The sequence below is a fragment of the Nematolebias whitei genome, chromosome 3 (assembly GCF_014905685.2).
Source record: "Nematolebias whitei isolate Nwh7 chromosome 3, NemWhi1, whole genome shotgun sequence".
NCBI lineage: Eukaryota > Metazoa > Chordata > Actinopteri > Cyprinodontiformes > Rivulidae > Nematolebias > Nematolebias whitei.
Window position 1 is genome coordinate 47,978,527 of NC_056500.1, and position 17,218 is coordinate 47,995,744.

Consider the following 17,218-nt stretch of genomic DNA (forward strand, 5'->3'; position numbering starts at 1 on the left):
ATACATACATACATACATACATACATACATACATACATACATACATATATATATATTTTTTTTAAATTAATTAATTAATTTATTTATGTTGTTTCACGTGCCTTAACAAGTTCGACGTGTTGCTGCTGCAGATCCACTCTTCGTGAAACAATGTCGACACACAGATTTGGATTTGTTCACTTGTCTTTTAACAAGAAAGCCATAATGTTCCCAAACATGAGACCACAACGAGATGCTAGGCTGCTACTGCTACTCGTGCTGCAAGATTCTGCAGCAATTAATAGCACCGTGCTAAAACACACTTAGGAACTTTAGTTCCGCGGCGCATAATCTCTCGCTCATAAAATGTAATGAATGAAAAAATAACCGAAACGGTACGCACGTGGACCGAACATACAAGGACACAAGGATTTTTATTGTCATTCACATCACATGTGATACATGAGGTGGAACAAAACTATGTACACGGGGTTCCAGTTACATCCAACAAAAATACAAATTGTAAAGAAAAACATTTGTAAGATCAGAGTCATGAACTAAGAATATACTTTGCACTACATTCACTAAACCAGTCCTTCTCAAATGGGGGGAATGCCAGGGGGGTCGCATGTGACCCAGGGAACATGCTTTTTTTGCCGCAGGGAGTAGAGTTTTTTTATTTATTTATTTATTTATTTTTTTACCATTGTCATTGTGTCTCGTGTGTTCCAGCAGCTGTTTGCTCGTATCTCTCAGATTTACTATAAATTCATGAAAAAATAACTGTCTTTTCGTTTTGGGAGCCATGCATAAACCATGTCGCTCCCCTCTGTGGGTGAGACATAAACTCCGAAACCTCCGCCGCATGTGTTTTATGTCCATGCTAGGGCTGGGTAGCTTTCTAAAAAAAACTGGTATCGGTACCGGTGTCGGTGCCTTCACTTTGGTGTCGGTTCCTGGACGGTTCTTTTATCGGTGCCAATTTTGTAATTACTATTAATTCTAACAAGAATAAAATTACGTTGCACATTACAGTACAAATCGTGAGTTTTATTTTTTAACTTTGGTATATTTCTATTCCAAGCAGTTTCCATACATAAAAATAAATAAATAATTTCAAGTCAAAAGAACAGTTTCAAACCAGTGACACGTCTGTGTCTAATGTTCACTGCTACACACTAAGGACCTTTTCACTTAACAGTTTTTCTTCAAAAAAATCAACATGTCTGCTTTCTCTGGACACAAACAAGCCTGCTCCTGGCTGATGGTGTCTCCAGCAGTAGAACATGATCACTCTGAGGGTGTGAATGATGCTTGTTGCACACACAGATACCTGGCTGTCAAGTTTGATAGCACTGACATATTGTCCCTCACATTCCACCAGCAGGTCACTGGATTCACTGAGGTTAGGGTTGATGCAGACTAGAGGATGACACAGGAGTAGATTTTCACTCCTGTCCTGTCCTGGTCCAACAGAAAAAAATCCTGTCCTGTCCCAATCCTGGTCCAGAGTAAAAAAATTAATCCTGTCCTGTCCTGCTCCTGGTAACATGACTCCTGCTCCTGTCCTGCTCCTGGTCAGAATCACTCCCACTCCTGTCCTGCTCCTGTTTTTTTTTCCTCTTCATTTAATTTTTAAGAAATGCATTGAATTTGAATTGATTTTCTAACCATTCCTTTTTAAATTACTTTGTGTTCTGCAGTTTGATTTCAAAAGATATGACAGGAAGAGTTAATCTGTGGTGAAATATGGAGGCATTTATTGCCTTAATTCAAACAAAAACCTTCACTAAAGGTCACAAAACAAATCCATGGCCTGTAGTCCTTATAGTTTTTCTACAGAGGATCAGCTGCTGAGTCCCTGTTTCTGGCTTTTTTGAAGGTCAGTTACAGTAAAAACAAAAAATGAAAACCAGTACATGGGTCACACCATGTCTACCTTAGATGAAAGAACCCAAACAGAACAAATAGAAGTTGCTTTTTACTAATTTATTGAGCAATTGTTTCCTTCCCTTTAGACAGTAACGTTCCTGTCATGGTTTAAATTGCTTAAATAAAAAACTAAACAAAAAAATTGCACCAAACAAACTGTCATCAATGAACAAAACTGCATAAAGGCATTACATTCATATTGTACCTGAGTTTTTGAAAAAGGAAAAAAAATGTGCATATAATGCAAATACTAAATAAAAATACAACTGCCATATATATATGGTGGTTGACTGGTGCAAATGTGCTGCAAACAACTACACACACAGCAATACTACAGTGGTCAGCAGGTGCAAACTGCTAACATGCTGCAAACAGTCAGCTACTGCACACACAGCTAACAGTTAAAAAGCATTGCAAACGCATAAATGATGCAAACTCTAAAACAACAACAAAAACAAAACAAATGCAACAGAAAAATGCAGCGAAAGAAAAAAACCTGCAATTACAGAAAATAAAACATACAACCCAAAAAACGAATGCAAAGGAAAATGCTGAAAAGTACTCTACTCAGTGCACATTAAACTCATAAAATAAGCCAACTTTGGGCCAGTTGCCACTCAGCTGTAATGTATTTGCAGGGTTCTGTTGACCAGACCAGCAGTTGTTTTGGTGTTATTTGTATTTGAAGCATTTTTCCTTTGCATTTTTTTTTTGATTGTGTGTCATCTATTTTGTGTGACTGCAGATTTTTTTTTCTGTTGCATTTGTTTTTTTGTTTTGGAATTTGATTCATTCCTGTGTTTGCAGCACGTTTTAACTGTTTGCTGTGTGTCTGTCAGCCACCGTGCATATCAGTCTACTTTTCCACTCTTCAGCACATATGAATAGTTGTCATTATAAATTGCTATGTAGGAACAAAAGTTCATCTACATTTTCTGGATTGAGGGTGGAACGCCTCTCCTCAATCAGTCTCCCAGCAACACTGAAACTACGCTCAGAAGGAGTGCTTGTTGCTGGGATTGCTAGCAGCCTCCTGGCAACTGGCACTAGCCCATCAGACCTCTCATGCCAGAAGTTGAGCAGAGACTGGAAGCCTGTCAACTTAGAGTCACTCATGTACTCTACCACAAACTGGCGGCCCCATGACTCTGAAATACCACCACTGTCCCCCTCCTGTTGCTGCTTTTCAACACAAAAGGAAAAGAAGTCGTGCACCTCTGTGGGACTGGGAACTGCCTCTCGGGGTGGACCTTTGGAGAGAAAAAAAAAAAGAGATTCTTATAGAACATTACCTGTATTGGACATTACCTATTAGATTATACAGACGTGTGTGTGAATGAATGCCTCTAAATAAATGATAGGAAGAAATGTTGTTATTACATTTTAGAATTGCTGTGAGTGCTCTGTTGATGCTAGTTTTACTCACCCTGTTTCTTCTCAAGGCTTCTCGCTCTCTCCTCTGTCCCTGCTGTTTCTGTGAGTGCTGCCAGGGTGTTGATGACCTCCTCATACTCCTGACCGGAGAGCGTTTTCCTCAAGAAACTCCTCAGGCTAGGAGAGAGAGCTGTGGCTAGCTTATGGTACAGGTGGATTTTGAATTTCAACTCCACTGCCTGGGCCAACTTCTCTTTCAGCTAGAGGAGGAGTGAAACCACATGATGACACATGCAATGATATGATAATGATGTATGCAACATCATTATTACGGGACATAAAAAATTCTCAAGCGGACAGGCACTGTGCTTTATTATAGGCGTGGAGGAGTTTTAAATTTATTTCAAATTTAACTTGTACAATGTTTCTTTTGGAAAACATCAGACTCAGTTCTGTTCTTGCCTTTATCACTGTTACTGAATAGGGCCAAACTCCTGTTAGCTACTTGAATGATCAAACTAAACAATAAAAATAAACAAAGTATTAAATTACCTCTTTCACAATTGCACTATCTCCATCCTGGATCAACAAACCCTGCAGCAGGGTTGCCTTGGTTGGGAGGACGAGGTGAAGAGTAGGTGCCTGATCGATGGAGAGGTGCCTGGTAGCCTCATCAAAAGGTTTCAGGAGCTGGATGACGTCCTCAAGAAGGTCACAGTCTATGTTGTTGAGGTAACGGAGCTCGCTTCTGCGAAGCAGGATGTCGTGCAGCTTACCAGACTTGAGAGCATCATTTATTGACTGGAGCATGGCAAGTCTGGTGTTCCACCTCGTCTCCACAGCTTCAGTGACTGGTCCAGTGCTTTTTGTAACCTAAAATTGAAAGAAGACCGTGCACAAGTCAAAATAGGGTTACAGGGACTATAAAAATTGCAATTTATTGGCCTTTCTTTTGGAAAAAATATTTTATTAAAAAGAAGAGCTTTACAACTGAAACTAAGTCAAGAAAATGTGACCTTTGCAGTTATAAATTACAGTACCTCAATTTTTCTTTATTTATTTCACTTATCATATTTTCTGATTATTTAAGCAGCCTCACCAGGCAGAGATTACAAGATTTTATGTATCTTACCCTGCCCTTTTGAAATGTGTGACCAGGGTCTTTGCGTCCTTAAACAGCTTGATGACGCTGCTGTGTACTGGGTTGTCCTCATCCAAGTGGTCAAATACGTGTTTTAAGATCAAGTTGATATTATGGCCGGCACAGGAGAGCCGCACATAATCCTTGAAAGCAGCTATCATGTTTGAGCCATTATCTGTCACAAACACAGTGTGCTTGCTCAGGATGCCAAATTCCTGTTGGGTAAAAAAACAAAACAAAGACAAACCAAAAACTTAGCTCATAAGAAGACCAGACATATGATAATCATTAAACAGATTGATCAACAGTCATGTAATTGTACGAAGCACTTTTCAATAAATTTATAGTACTACATTAGGACAAAACATATTACACATATTACACATGTGTTGTGTATCAAATGAAGGAAAACTCCATCTGCAATTAAGGTAAAATACTATGGTAATCTGCCTAAGTTGCTGCCTACCACGGCACAGACTGATGTACAGCGAAGGACCGTGACAAACGCTTACTGATGCACTTATTTATATTCCAGGTTAGTCTGCTCCTGCAACCTGGAACACCTTTCAGCAGGAACTTAAGTTGTCCACCTTAATTTATTGTGAGGGGTTTTAAACATTTCTTAATGTCAATAAAAATCTCAAAGCAAATATATTCTTGTTTTTAGTATTTTACATTTTTTATGGCACATTAATTTATTTTTTTAGACACTACTTTTATTTTAACTGTATTTTTACTGTAGTTTATCATTATTATTGTTCACTGTTATTGTTGTCTGTACTTTATATGTTCTGTCTGTCTGGATTGGAACAGGTCTCTTGAAAACGAGTCCTCGTGACTCAATGAGGTTAGCCTGTAAAGGTTGAATGAAAAATATATATATTTGTCTTTTCTATTGTTCCTTCTGTGACATGTTCTTGTTATTGCTGCACCATGTTCTCATACTTTTCCCAATTTTACGAATTAATTGGCAATATTTATTGCATATGGACTGTACTTATATAGCGCCTTTGTCTTATTTCAAGACACTCAAAGCGCTTTACACTACAATCTGTGCCTCATTTACCCATTCATACAGCTCTATACTAGACCTCTACAAAGCTAATATGCCATGTAAATAAAGATAATTATCTCATTTGAGTGTGAGATACCTGAAGGATTTTCTCCACAGTCCCTCTGATGTGTTCATTAGATTTGACACCCTCCATCTCCCTTGTGGCCAGAATACGGTTCACCATCTTCCCATCCAAGATGTAATGGACTGTAACGGTGATGTAGTGTGTGTTTGTCCTCTCCTCTGTCCAAAGGTCTGTCGTGATTGCATGGTCTCTAGTCTGCACCAAAGGAATTACGTATATTGTTATTAGCTCTCAAAGTATATTACATGTAAAACAGATGACTAATTTATAGTTGAGAGATTAAGCAGTTTAAAAGGAGGAGAAAAAACAGATTTAGTGTTAGGAAATCTATAATTAGACTACTGCATGATGTCAAGGTAAAATGTGTGTACTGTATTATAAAATAGAGCAGCGTGACAGACATACCTGATGGAGCTCTTCCATGACCATTTTTTTAATTTTATCATATTCTCCTTGAACATGACGGGAGACCGTGCGTCCACATGGCAGTATGTCTTGTGCCTCAGCGTTGTTTCCATACTTTGCTCCAATGTCGATTGCCTCCTGTATGACGTCGATGAAACCTTTCCCATCTACTGCAGCAAATGGTCTCAAATCTACGCCGCACATGCGGCCTATTTTGTTGGTCATACGTGACTTGACTCCCGACGGTACTTTTCGTTTAATGAATGAAGAAATGCTTGGCTGATTCGTTCCGAAATTAGCCTTGCATGTGTGTCTCTTCAGACCGCTCGTCTCCGAGTCAGTGGCGTACTTTATTATAACTGAGCATGTTTTGCAAGCAGCGTAGAGCGTCTTCACACCGTCACACTCGACTCTCATAAAGTTCTGAACTATTAGCGCCTTCCCTGACAGTTCTGTTAACCTAACAGATGCGTCATTATTCCTAACTTTGCGTTGCAAAATATTTTTTACCCTCTCGGTTTCTCCGCTGGCGTATGCTCCCTCCATGATGTTGGTTGATACAGTAAACAAAGGTTGGAAAAGGCGGCCGGAAGTAGCTGCTGGAAAAGGCGCCGGAAGCTGTTGGCGCAGCCGCCTGTCTGAAATTTATTATTATTATTATTTTTTGCCTATTTCTTTTTTTGTCCTATGTTGGCTCCCGCTCCCGTCTGCTCCCGTTAAGTTTTCGTCCTGTCCGGTCCCGATAACGGGAGTTATAATAAAGTTGACTCCGGTCCCGCCGGAATCCGGCCGGATTCACGTGACCGGCAGTACTCCCGAAAAAATGTCATCCTCTAATGCAGACATCTGCACCTCTGTGTCTCTTCCTGAATCTTCTCTGTGGTTTTCTGGAGTTTAGGGCTCTGATCATCTCCCTAATTGACATTAGAACACAAAACATCAACAATAACATGGTTGTGTTATTATTGCTCAAAAAACATAATCTAGGCTGAAAAATAAAATCTTAACTGGTCAAAAATATCCTTTAAAGTTTACTTACCTCCACCATGCAGCCTCCACTGTAGAAAAAGGAAGAAAACTTTTAACAACAAAGTTTGTGACTATCCTGTGGCCCCCACCTCACTTTTTTTTTGTCTGTCTCTGTCCTCACATCAGGGTCAGAACCTCCTATGAGAAGAACATTAACAAACAGTGAACATTAGCTGAACTTTTTAACCAGCTGAGCCGATGGATGAGCACATTTTTACAATCTAATCTTCATCTGTAACTGTCAATCTTTAGTTAGCTTCTAAGTTTAGCTAGCTATGTAGATAAAATAAATTTACACACTAATATCTTAAAGTTAGCGTTACATGGATTCTAGTTTAATTCACCGGGATGCACAAGCTGCAGTAACGTTAACAAACGTAAACTTACCAGTAGAAATACAGCCACAGCTCCGTCCTCCGAGTTCTTTGATGAAGAGGAGTCCGGCCATGGAATGTTGAATCAGGCTGTTCATACTCTCTCACACTCACAGACTGACTTTAATGCTGAGAGGAGGAGAGGAGGCTGCTGTCCTTCTCTCTCCTTGCAGAAAAACACATAGCAACTTTCTGCTTACAAGCAGAAGCGTGTGTTGTCGAAGCCGTTCGACAACACACGCGTTGCACACGTGAACCCCGTCTGTGGGCGTAACCAGCACCATAGACATACAAGCTATAGGGCAGCTCTATACAGCTCTGGGTGTAAACATGTAGTCTGTTTGTCATATGTCTGTGTTTTACCTGCCTGCATGCTGAAACCACGTGACATGTTACAGCCAATACCGAAACTTGACACCAAAAAAAGTGTGACGTTTCAATCCATACACCGACCGATGCAGTTCGGTCGGTGCTATAAAATAACCTCGGTTCGGTATACAGCCCTAGTCCATGTGCTCTGGATGTCACTCACAGCGCACATGCAAAAAAGAGTAAACTCAAGCGAGAGCGACACCTGCCCCCTCTTTTCTCTTTTGCTTTGACAAAATGTTTTAGTTTTATCAATAAGTTTCTCAAAGCAGAATTTACAGAAGTAATGTTTAATAAATGTTAGGACTCTATTCTTTGCTAACAAAATATATTCACCTCCTTAGTTAAGCTGCTGTTTTCATGACTCTCTGGATGCTTGTCACCCACAGCATGTAGGTGACAAAGAGTAAACTCAAAGTGAGAGTGACACCTGCTCCTCTTTCCTCTTTTGCAGTGATAAAATGTTTTAGTTTTTTCAATGAGTGTGCTCATTGATCCTCACTTCCTCATTTTGATTTTAAAAAATCAGTACAAATTGTTTTATTCGTTTTTATTTTTTTTTACATCAAAGTTTTTTATATAACACTCGAGTTAAAAATGTTGCTGATCAATTTGAATTTATTATTATTTATTGATTATATTTAATTTTATTTTTCAGTATCAAATGGTCAAAAATGTTTACAGTTCAAATAAGGATTTGCACTTTAATTAGTTTCTGTTACAGACTAAAAAGTTAAAAAAGTTATTCTTCATTGTAAGTTGATCTATATTATTATTTTTTTTAATTTAATGTTAATAAGGACACAGTGTTATGCAGAAGGGTACTTATAACAATTTTATAGAAAAATTATACTATTTAAAGTCGCAGCGGAGAGTTGGGGGCGCGCGAAATGTTTACGTCTTCCTGGGGGGGCATAACAGAAAATAATTGAGAAGCACTGCACTAAACTTAAGAATACACTTAAGCACTAATGGTACAAAACCAATGCGCCAAAACAACAGCAGCACGAACATGAGTCTGTATGAGCTGATGTAACAAAACGGTTCAATACACCCACATGTACCTTTACCCCACTATTATGTATATATGTATACGTAGAGAGAGGGAGGGAGGGAGAGAGATAAGGAATTATATTATAAAGTTACAGTTTTCAGTCACAGCATGCAACATACACCCCTATAACTGTAACTATACCCCTATTCTGAATTTCACACCTGTTGAGTAGGAATGTCCCAGTACTCAGTTTCTGTGATGTAGGGGAGGACACTACAAATATTTTTTCTTTGGCTTCACTTCAAATGATTTGCCATGAGTAGAACTAGAAAAATATTACTGTACTGTCAATCATCCGGAATATAAACATCAACAACAATCTGTTGCTCACCAGATAAGTACCGGTAGTTACAAATCATTATAAGGCAGTTGGTTTCTCTTCCACACACATGCACAGAGTAGTTTAATAAAATACACTTTATTTGGGTTAATTTTTCCTGTCTGTTCCCAGACTTCTTCTTAAGAAAACCACAATTCCCTCTCAGCTACATTTTTCTTCCTCTCTCCTTCAGGGCCACAGCACACCACTGCAGATATAGGCAAGGAGGGTAATTTGAACCAGATCACAGGTTGAACCAAATCATTCTCATCTGGCACTGTTGCCTGAATCACCACTCCCATCTCTCCACTGCATCTGAGCCTGAATTTTACACCATATGTCCTGATGCATGCTCATTAATCCAGGTAGAAAAATCTAACAAAGTTAACTTAGGTCATCTGGATAGATTCTTCCAGATGACCTAAATTAACCTTGTTAAATTTACCCCATACATTCATTGCCCAGTTTAGGCAGGGCCATCACAAGGCCAAGCCAATCCCTTCTCTGGTGAACAAGAAAGTGAGCCACTGCCATCTTGACTTATAAATCACTTTGAACTTCAAAGGCAGTGATGCCAGTGAGTAATTCATTGATTTAATTCAAGTGGTAGAGCCACTGCAGGTGTGATATGAACAGGATGAAGGGATATCCCAAAAGTCACACCTAAGGCTATTAACCATGCCACTAAAGCCCCTTTTCCATCAGCATGGTTTTTTATTTTAAAATCTTAAAAATAGATCCAGTCGCTGCTCCGCATCCAGAGAAATTGCAAATGACGGCTCAGTGAAAAGTTTCTGAGATCCAGTGACTCCTCCCCCTGACCAGTCAGAGTCCTGCATTCACGTTTCGGTCCCGACTCAGCTCAGCTGACGCTCGGTCCCACCAGAGAAGCAGGGACGAAAAGAGGTCCTGTATCAGCCTCAAATCAGCTAAATATATTAGCTAAAGTGCTGATGCAAAAGGGTTCTTTCTGTGGCGGGCTGCCCAGAGTTGGGACTTATTAGGGGCAGTGCAAAAGGACTATAAGGCAGGCCTATTGAGTCATTAAAAGCTGGTGAAGATTCTCAGTCGTCCAGGACATGGTAAATTTAAAAAAGTTTAAGAAAAAAACAATAAAGTATAAAGTATAGTATAATAAATAAAGTCCAGTTGTTTTTGTCTTGAACTTTTTTGAATTTGTCATTGTAGGCACGTTTTCCTATTACATGATACAACAGCCAACAGCAAGCCATACGGCTATTAATACACTGCTGCCATCAAGTGGCTGAAACTGGTACTGCTCAATTTTTGTTTCAGTCAGAATGAATGGAAATGGTCATATCTCAGCCAAAAAATGGTTTATAAATATGGGAAAAAATCCATAAATATGTTGCTTAGGCTTATAAGTCGCAGGGCATGTAAATTATGCAAAAAACTGCGACTTATAGACCAGAAAATACGGTATTCGAACTTGGAGCAGTGGCTGGACCTACAAAGTATTTTAAAAATTTTAAAAACGATAATGACAACACTGTGGTCTAGTGCTGAAGTCCAGGCATTTTTTGTGTTTTGTGACCGACGACAAAATTCAGAGCGAGCTAGTCACCGCAGAGGATCATATGAGCTGCCGACCCGAAGAAGCGTGTGAGGCCAAACCCCGAGCCCCGGCTTCGCCTGCTCCCGAAGGCTGGACCCCGAGTCTCTGAGCCCCGGCAGACGGGGGCGAACCGGGACAGGTCTGGGACAGAAGTTGGAAACAATTTTTTTAAAACATTTTATGTATATAAAAAAACATGATTTTTTTAAATCAGTGAAGAATAAAAAATAAACAGTGTTGGCTTTATCATGAAATCTTGTTTTCACTTTAATGACTTTATTAAATAATCTGTTAATTAAAGTTAACTCAGCTGAAAAATCATAAAAAGACACAAAATTATTGGATCTCTCAGGAATATTTCCCTCAAACATATTTAAAGAAGAGATACCGCCTTTAGTTCAACTTTATTCTAACCCACAGATGTGCAAATCAGTACTTCCACCTCACTGCCTGCAGCCTTTTCTGTCTCTTCTCGTTGACATTTGACAAAAGCCACAGATTGAGCATAATGTTCAACAAAGCTATGAGATCCTACATTTTGGTTGTGTATCTTTTCAAGGTCGTTTTCTTCTAATGCATTTAGTGGTAGCTAGTAAATAACTTAATGGAGCACTACCACCTGCAGCTGGTAAGGCAAGTTGGATTCTGGACACACCCACTAGAAGCAGTACTGAAGTTTATATGGAAAAGCAACATGTACCGAGCTGTGCAGAGTCAAACTGTTCCGAGTCGTCCCTATAGAAAAGGGGCATAAATGATCAGGCACTCCTTTTTTATGCACTGTGCTGAGAGGCTCAGTCGGACAGCTTGTGGTTGATGTACATTATTCTGGTCAACCCTTGATCCCCCAGCTCTGTCCACCATGCAGTCTGCAGAATAAAAAAGATAGAGATGTTATAATTAGAAACTTTTTAACATCCTAAAGCACTCCTGACACCGCTCCATCCATGGGACCAGATCGGAAGCACCTTTTTGTGTGAGGTCAGTCAAATCAGGGGGTGGGGTTGGGGGCTGTTCAGGTCTGCAAAGCCAGGTACAAACCTCTTACAGTGGCCAATCTCACCTCTTTTTGGTCTTTGTCAAGGGCGGGCTTCAATGACAGCTGTCTTTTCAATTTGAGGCCATACTTGCCCAGAGGTTCAAGTGGTATCCCAGAAACTGTACTACCATCCATCCAGTTGCAAATGGTAGACTGTAATTATATAGCACCTTTCTATCTTATCAAGATACTCAAAGCGCTTTACACTGCAATCATTTACCCATTCATACAGCACTCTACTATATCTATACAAAGAATAATCAGAGCTTTATCACATTCATACACAGATAGGACACACATCGGAGGCAATGAGGGGTTCAATGTCTTGCCCAGAGACACTTTGGCATGTGACTGCTGGTGGAATCAAACCCCCAACTCTTGCATTAGAGGACGACTGCTCTAACCACTTAGCCACAGCCGCCCACAGTTGTGTATTTCTTAGGCACTGCCTGCCTCAGTGACTTGAGCACTGCCAAGTGTACGTTTTGTACATATTTATGTGTTCGACATTCCTATGTTGTTAGCATACAAGTACCACCAAATTACATAGCTTTATGTTTGCGAAAAAAAAAAAGTAGGTGCATTGACTGCAGGATGTGGGCACTGCTTGTCTGCACAGACTCAGGCTTCATTTAGTTGAAACAGAGAGAAAGCAGGAAAAGAAAATGATATGATAAGATAGAACTTTATTGATCCTGCAGAAAATTGTGCCAGAGTTTAAGTGCAAAGGAACATACACAAGGAATCACACAAGATATAAAAAAAATAACAGAATCTAAAAAATAACAGAGAATATAAAAAAAAACAATAAAGACCTCTGTGTAGGCTAGGATGTAGAATTAGCTCATGTAACTAAGTGATCCCTTCGTTTATTAACTAACATTTACCAGCTTTTCTTAATGATGTTTGAAAAACAGTCATCAGTTGCTCCTTGAGCTGGCTTTTAGATCCATCCATCACTTTGTATTATTTTAATGTTTGCTGGAAGACAGAACTTATTATTCTAAGGGGTTGGGTTGACTAGTCAGTTGTAGGACAACTTGCGAGTTTTTACGTTTCACGTCGACTTGTCGCAATAGCGTGATTGTGTCACACCACCGCCTGGTGCTGATCACTGCCCCCCTGTTTTTATCTTTAGTTTATTTAATCCACTAAATAAAATAAAAATAAAAATGGGCGCACCACCACCAGTGGAGAATCTACCACCACGCACCACCACCGGTGTGCACTACGAACCATCGCTGTTGGAGAATCCACCACCACCGCCGTGGGGGTTTATTTTATTTAGTGGATTAAATAAAATAAAACAAACTTTTCTAGCTTAGTAATAGTTTAGTTTTTCCTGTGACTTAGTTGCAGTATGATAAATGTTAGGAGCATAAATATATGCCCCTAATGTTTGTTGTTCTTTTTTTGTAAATAATAAATGACGTTTTTTGTGAATATGATATAACGTCTTGAGTTCCTATGACGACACAGTGACTAGTTGACATCAAATTGACTTTTATCATGTTGAAGTAGACTTTTAAAAAAATATGTAGTCGTGTAACCCCCAGTTCTAAGACAAAGGCACAAACAGAGTAATATTGTGTATGCTCTTCAGTGTCAGGAGGGCTGTGATCAGTCTTACATCCGGAAAAGAAACAGCCACTGGCCGAAAGGATGGCCCAGCACAGAAGAGCAACATCATCAGGCCAGGACTCTGCAGTCTACACTCATCTCCAGGCCAGCGGTCACTCTTTCAGGGATGAAGATGTGCACGTCCTTGATTGAGAGGAACGATAGTTTGAGAGAGGAGTAAAGGAGGCCATCTTTGTGAAGAGAAACCGTCCATTATTAATCGGGTGTAGGCCTCCGTGTTCAACTGTATCACTCATCCTTCTGTGAATAGCAAGCAGCCATCAGGGCACTAACGACCAATTATTAGGATAATGGTCCAACTGTATCATGTGAACAGCTAGTTCAGGATGTCAACAAAAACTGGTTGATCCACTATGAGAAGGTGCTATTTGTAAGACTGGGTTTGTTGAAGCTCCTCAGACCGAAGAAGTCTTTTGGACAGAAGATGAAATGTTTTAACAAGTATTTTTTTAATCCGTCCAGAGGACCTGACTTAACTTTGTTAGATTTTTCTACCTGAATTATTGAGCATGCATCAGGACATTAGTGTTCAGTGGAAATTCAGTCTAACCCACCACGTTGCAAACACACTGATGTCAAGAAGTCTAGCAAAACACAGCTGAGTCTTCAAATGTATATTTTACACCATATTTAAGATTTAGTGCATTGTTTCAGAAAATCAGGGTCTCTAGGAGCAGCACGGTGGCGCAACTGGTAGAGCTGCTGCCTCTCAGCGAGAAGGTCCTTGGTTCAAACCCTGGTCCAGGGGCCCTTCTGGGTGGAGTTTGCATGTTCTCTCCGTGCATGCGTGGGTTTTCTCCGGGTGCTCCGGTTTCCTCCCACAGACCAAAAACATGCATGTTAGGCTGATTGGTAACTCTAAATTGTCCCTAGGTGTGAGTGAGAGAGTGAATGGTTGTTTGTCTCGTTTGTCTCTATGTGGCCCTGTGATGGACTTGCGACCCGTCCAGGGTGTCCCCCGCCCCTCGCACAGTGATTGCTGGACATGGGCACCAGCGACCCCCGTGACCCAAAATGGAATAAACGGGTAAAGATAATGGATGGATGGATGGGGTCTCTAGGAATAAATTGTTATTTTGCAGAATTTGTGTGAAAGTATTCATTATTATTATAGCTGGGGGATACAATAATACTGAGCAACTTTGCCAACCTTAGCAAATAATAATAATAATAATAATAATCATTTTATTTAAAAAGCGCCTTTCATGACACCCAAGGACACTTTACAGTAAGAACAAAGATCAACAGGAATAAATTACATAAAGAATATAAAATACATAAAGAATATAAAATACATACAGAATATAAAATGCGTAAAGAATATAAAATACATACAGCAAAGTTAAGGATAAGCGAGTCTAAAGAGATGTGTTTTCAGAGCAGTCTTGAATAGAGAAAGAGAGGTGGTGTTTCTTAAGTCAGGGGGTAGAGTGTTCCAGAGATGAGGGGCAGAGCAGGTGAAGGCCCTGCTCCCCATGGTGGAGAGGCGGGCAGAGGGTACATGGAGGTGTAGTGAAGAGGAGGATCTGAGAGAGCGAGAGGGGATGGAGATGTGTAGGAGGTTCGATAGGTACGGAGGGGCAAGGTTGTGGATAGCTTTGAAAGTGAGAAGAAGAATTTTGAAGACGATGCGTGATTTAACCGGCAGCCAGTGGAGCTGCTGCAGGACTGGAGTGATGTGGTTATAGGAGGAGGTTTGAGTGATGACACGGGCAGCTGAGTTCTGGACCAATTGTAGCTTCTGGAGAGATTTGTTGGGGAGGCCATAAAGAAGGGAGTTGCAGTAGTCAATCCGAGAAGTCACAAGACTGTGCACAAGGATAGCTGTGGAGCGGGGTGTGAGAGAAGGGCGGAGACGGTTAATATTTCGGAGATGGAAATAGGCAGACCGAGTGACATTGTTGATGTGTGAAGTGAAGGAGAGAGTGGTGTCGAGGATGACACCAAGACTCTTGACCTGAGGTGAGGGGGATAGCAGAGAGTTGTTAAGGGGGATGAGAAGATTTTCTGATTTTGAAAGAGAGTTTTTGGTACCGACAAGAATGATTTCTGTTTTGTTACTGTTTAGTTGTAGGAAGTTGTTTGGTTTTGTTGATAGGTAGAGCTGTGTGTCATCAGCATAACAGTGAAAATGGACACCAAATTTACAGAAGATGTGACCTAGAGGAAGGAGGTAAATGATGAAGAGGAGGGGTCTGAGGACAGAGCCTTGGGGGACACCCGTGGAGACGGGGGAAGACTGGGAACGAAAGGATTTGAGCTGAATGAATTGAGTGCGGTCAGAGAGATATGATTTGAACCAGTGTAACGGAGTACCTGAGATGCCAATGGAGGTTAGTCTGTTGAGGAGGATAGAATGACAGATTGTGTCAAAGGCAGAACTTAGATCCAGTAAAATGAGGATAGACAAAAGACCAGAGTCAGCAGCAAGAAGAAGGTCGTTAGTTATTTTATTAGAGCTGTTTTGGTGCTATGGTGGGGGCGAAAACCAGATTGAAATTCTTCATAAATGTTATTGTTGGATAGGTGAGGGTGAAGTTGACTAGCAACGGCTTTTTCAAGAACTTTGGAAATAAAGGGCAGATTAGAGATCGGACGAAGATTACTGAAGTTGGTAAAGTCAAGACCTGGTTTCTTGATGATGGGGGTGATGGCAGCAGATTGGAAAGCTGTGGGAACAATGCCAGAGGTTAGGGAGGAGTGGATGATGTTAGAGATGATGGGGAGCAGAGACGGGAGACAGGATTTAACAAGAACTGTGGGAAATGGATCAAGTTGACAGGATGAGGACTTAGACTTGCTGATAATGTCAGCAATGTCATCAGCAGAGGGGAGGGAGAAAACAGAGAAGGGGAGGGAGGGAGGGAGGGAGGGAGGGGGGGGGGGAGTTCAACATAGATGCTGGGGGCGGTATTTGGTCCAAGGTGTTTATGAATTGAAAGAATCTTTTCATTGAAATAAGAAATAAGACATAGTAAGAAATAGTGTGATCTGGCTAAGAAAAATCAAATTGTTGCATTTGAGCAGAGAAAAGCATGACTAGAATGTGTTTCGTAGCTGATATTATGTTTTGTCATCATTTCACCCACCCCTACTTATTACACCATTATTAGAACTGATTGTATAATATACATGTGATTTTTATTTGAATGCCTAATTAAAATATTTCTTGGGAGTTTTATTTACAATAGTCCATTCAGCGTCACTTGTGGTATCAATGATTGTCTTACACTTTATGATCATGCCTTCACCATATTAGGTATTGTTACTATGACTCTTTATATACATTTGGCCATGCTTTTGTGATTCATTCGTATTTTACCACAAATTCATATCAAAGTCAAGTCAAAGTCACTTTATTGTCAAAAGCTGCAATATGTACAGGACATACACAGGATTGAAATTACATTTCTCTGCAACAATAACCATTTAACATTAAAACATTTATTAAACATAAGCATAAAATGAAATAATAAAACCATGATACTGTCTTAAATTGTACTATATGGTATAAAAATATTTTAAAAATTATATCTATAAAATAAAATGAAATGAAGGTCCTGACATTGATATTTGTAGTGAGTGGCAAAGCAGCATATGAAGTGAATGTACACGGTGTATGTATGAAGTCCTTGATATTGGTGTAGGTAAAGTGACATATGCAATAAGACTAGTAAAAAAATACATTTGTATATCAGCGGTAGTGTAATATAAGCAGCAGTGTGAGTATAAACAGTAGTGCAAATGGAAAACAGTAGTATGAATAAAAACAGTAGTGCAAATGGAAAACAGTAGTATGAATAAAAACAGTAGTGCAAATGTAAACAGTTTTATGAATAAAAACAGT

The 17,218-nt window shown here is 39.9% G+C and overlaps 2 protein-coding genes across 3 annotated transcripts in view; one reads left to right on the forward strand and one right to left on the reverse strand.

The window, feature by feature from the left end:
* Positions 1 to 17,218, forward strand: part of lrrc8c (leucine rich repeat containing 8 VRAC subunit C) — a 52,555-nt gene that overhangs the window by 32,735 nt on the left and 2,602 nt on the right. The gene's annotated exons all lie outside the window — the stretch shown is intronic.
* LOC119430828 (zinc finger protein 618-like) lies at positions 2,677 to 4,282 on the reverse strand. The gene is made up of 3 exons (XM_037698311.1): positions 3,838 to 4,282; positions 3,338 to 3,545; positions 2,677 to 3,161 (listed from the first exon to the last, which is right to left on the reverse strand). Exons 1-3 carry the CDS (start codon positions 4,093 to 4,095, stop codon positions 2,806 to 2,808), a joined length of 822 nt encoding a protein of 273 aa, XP_037554239.1. The 5' UTR covers positions 4,096 to 4,282; the 3' UTR covers positions 2,677 to 2,805.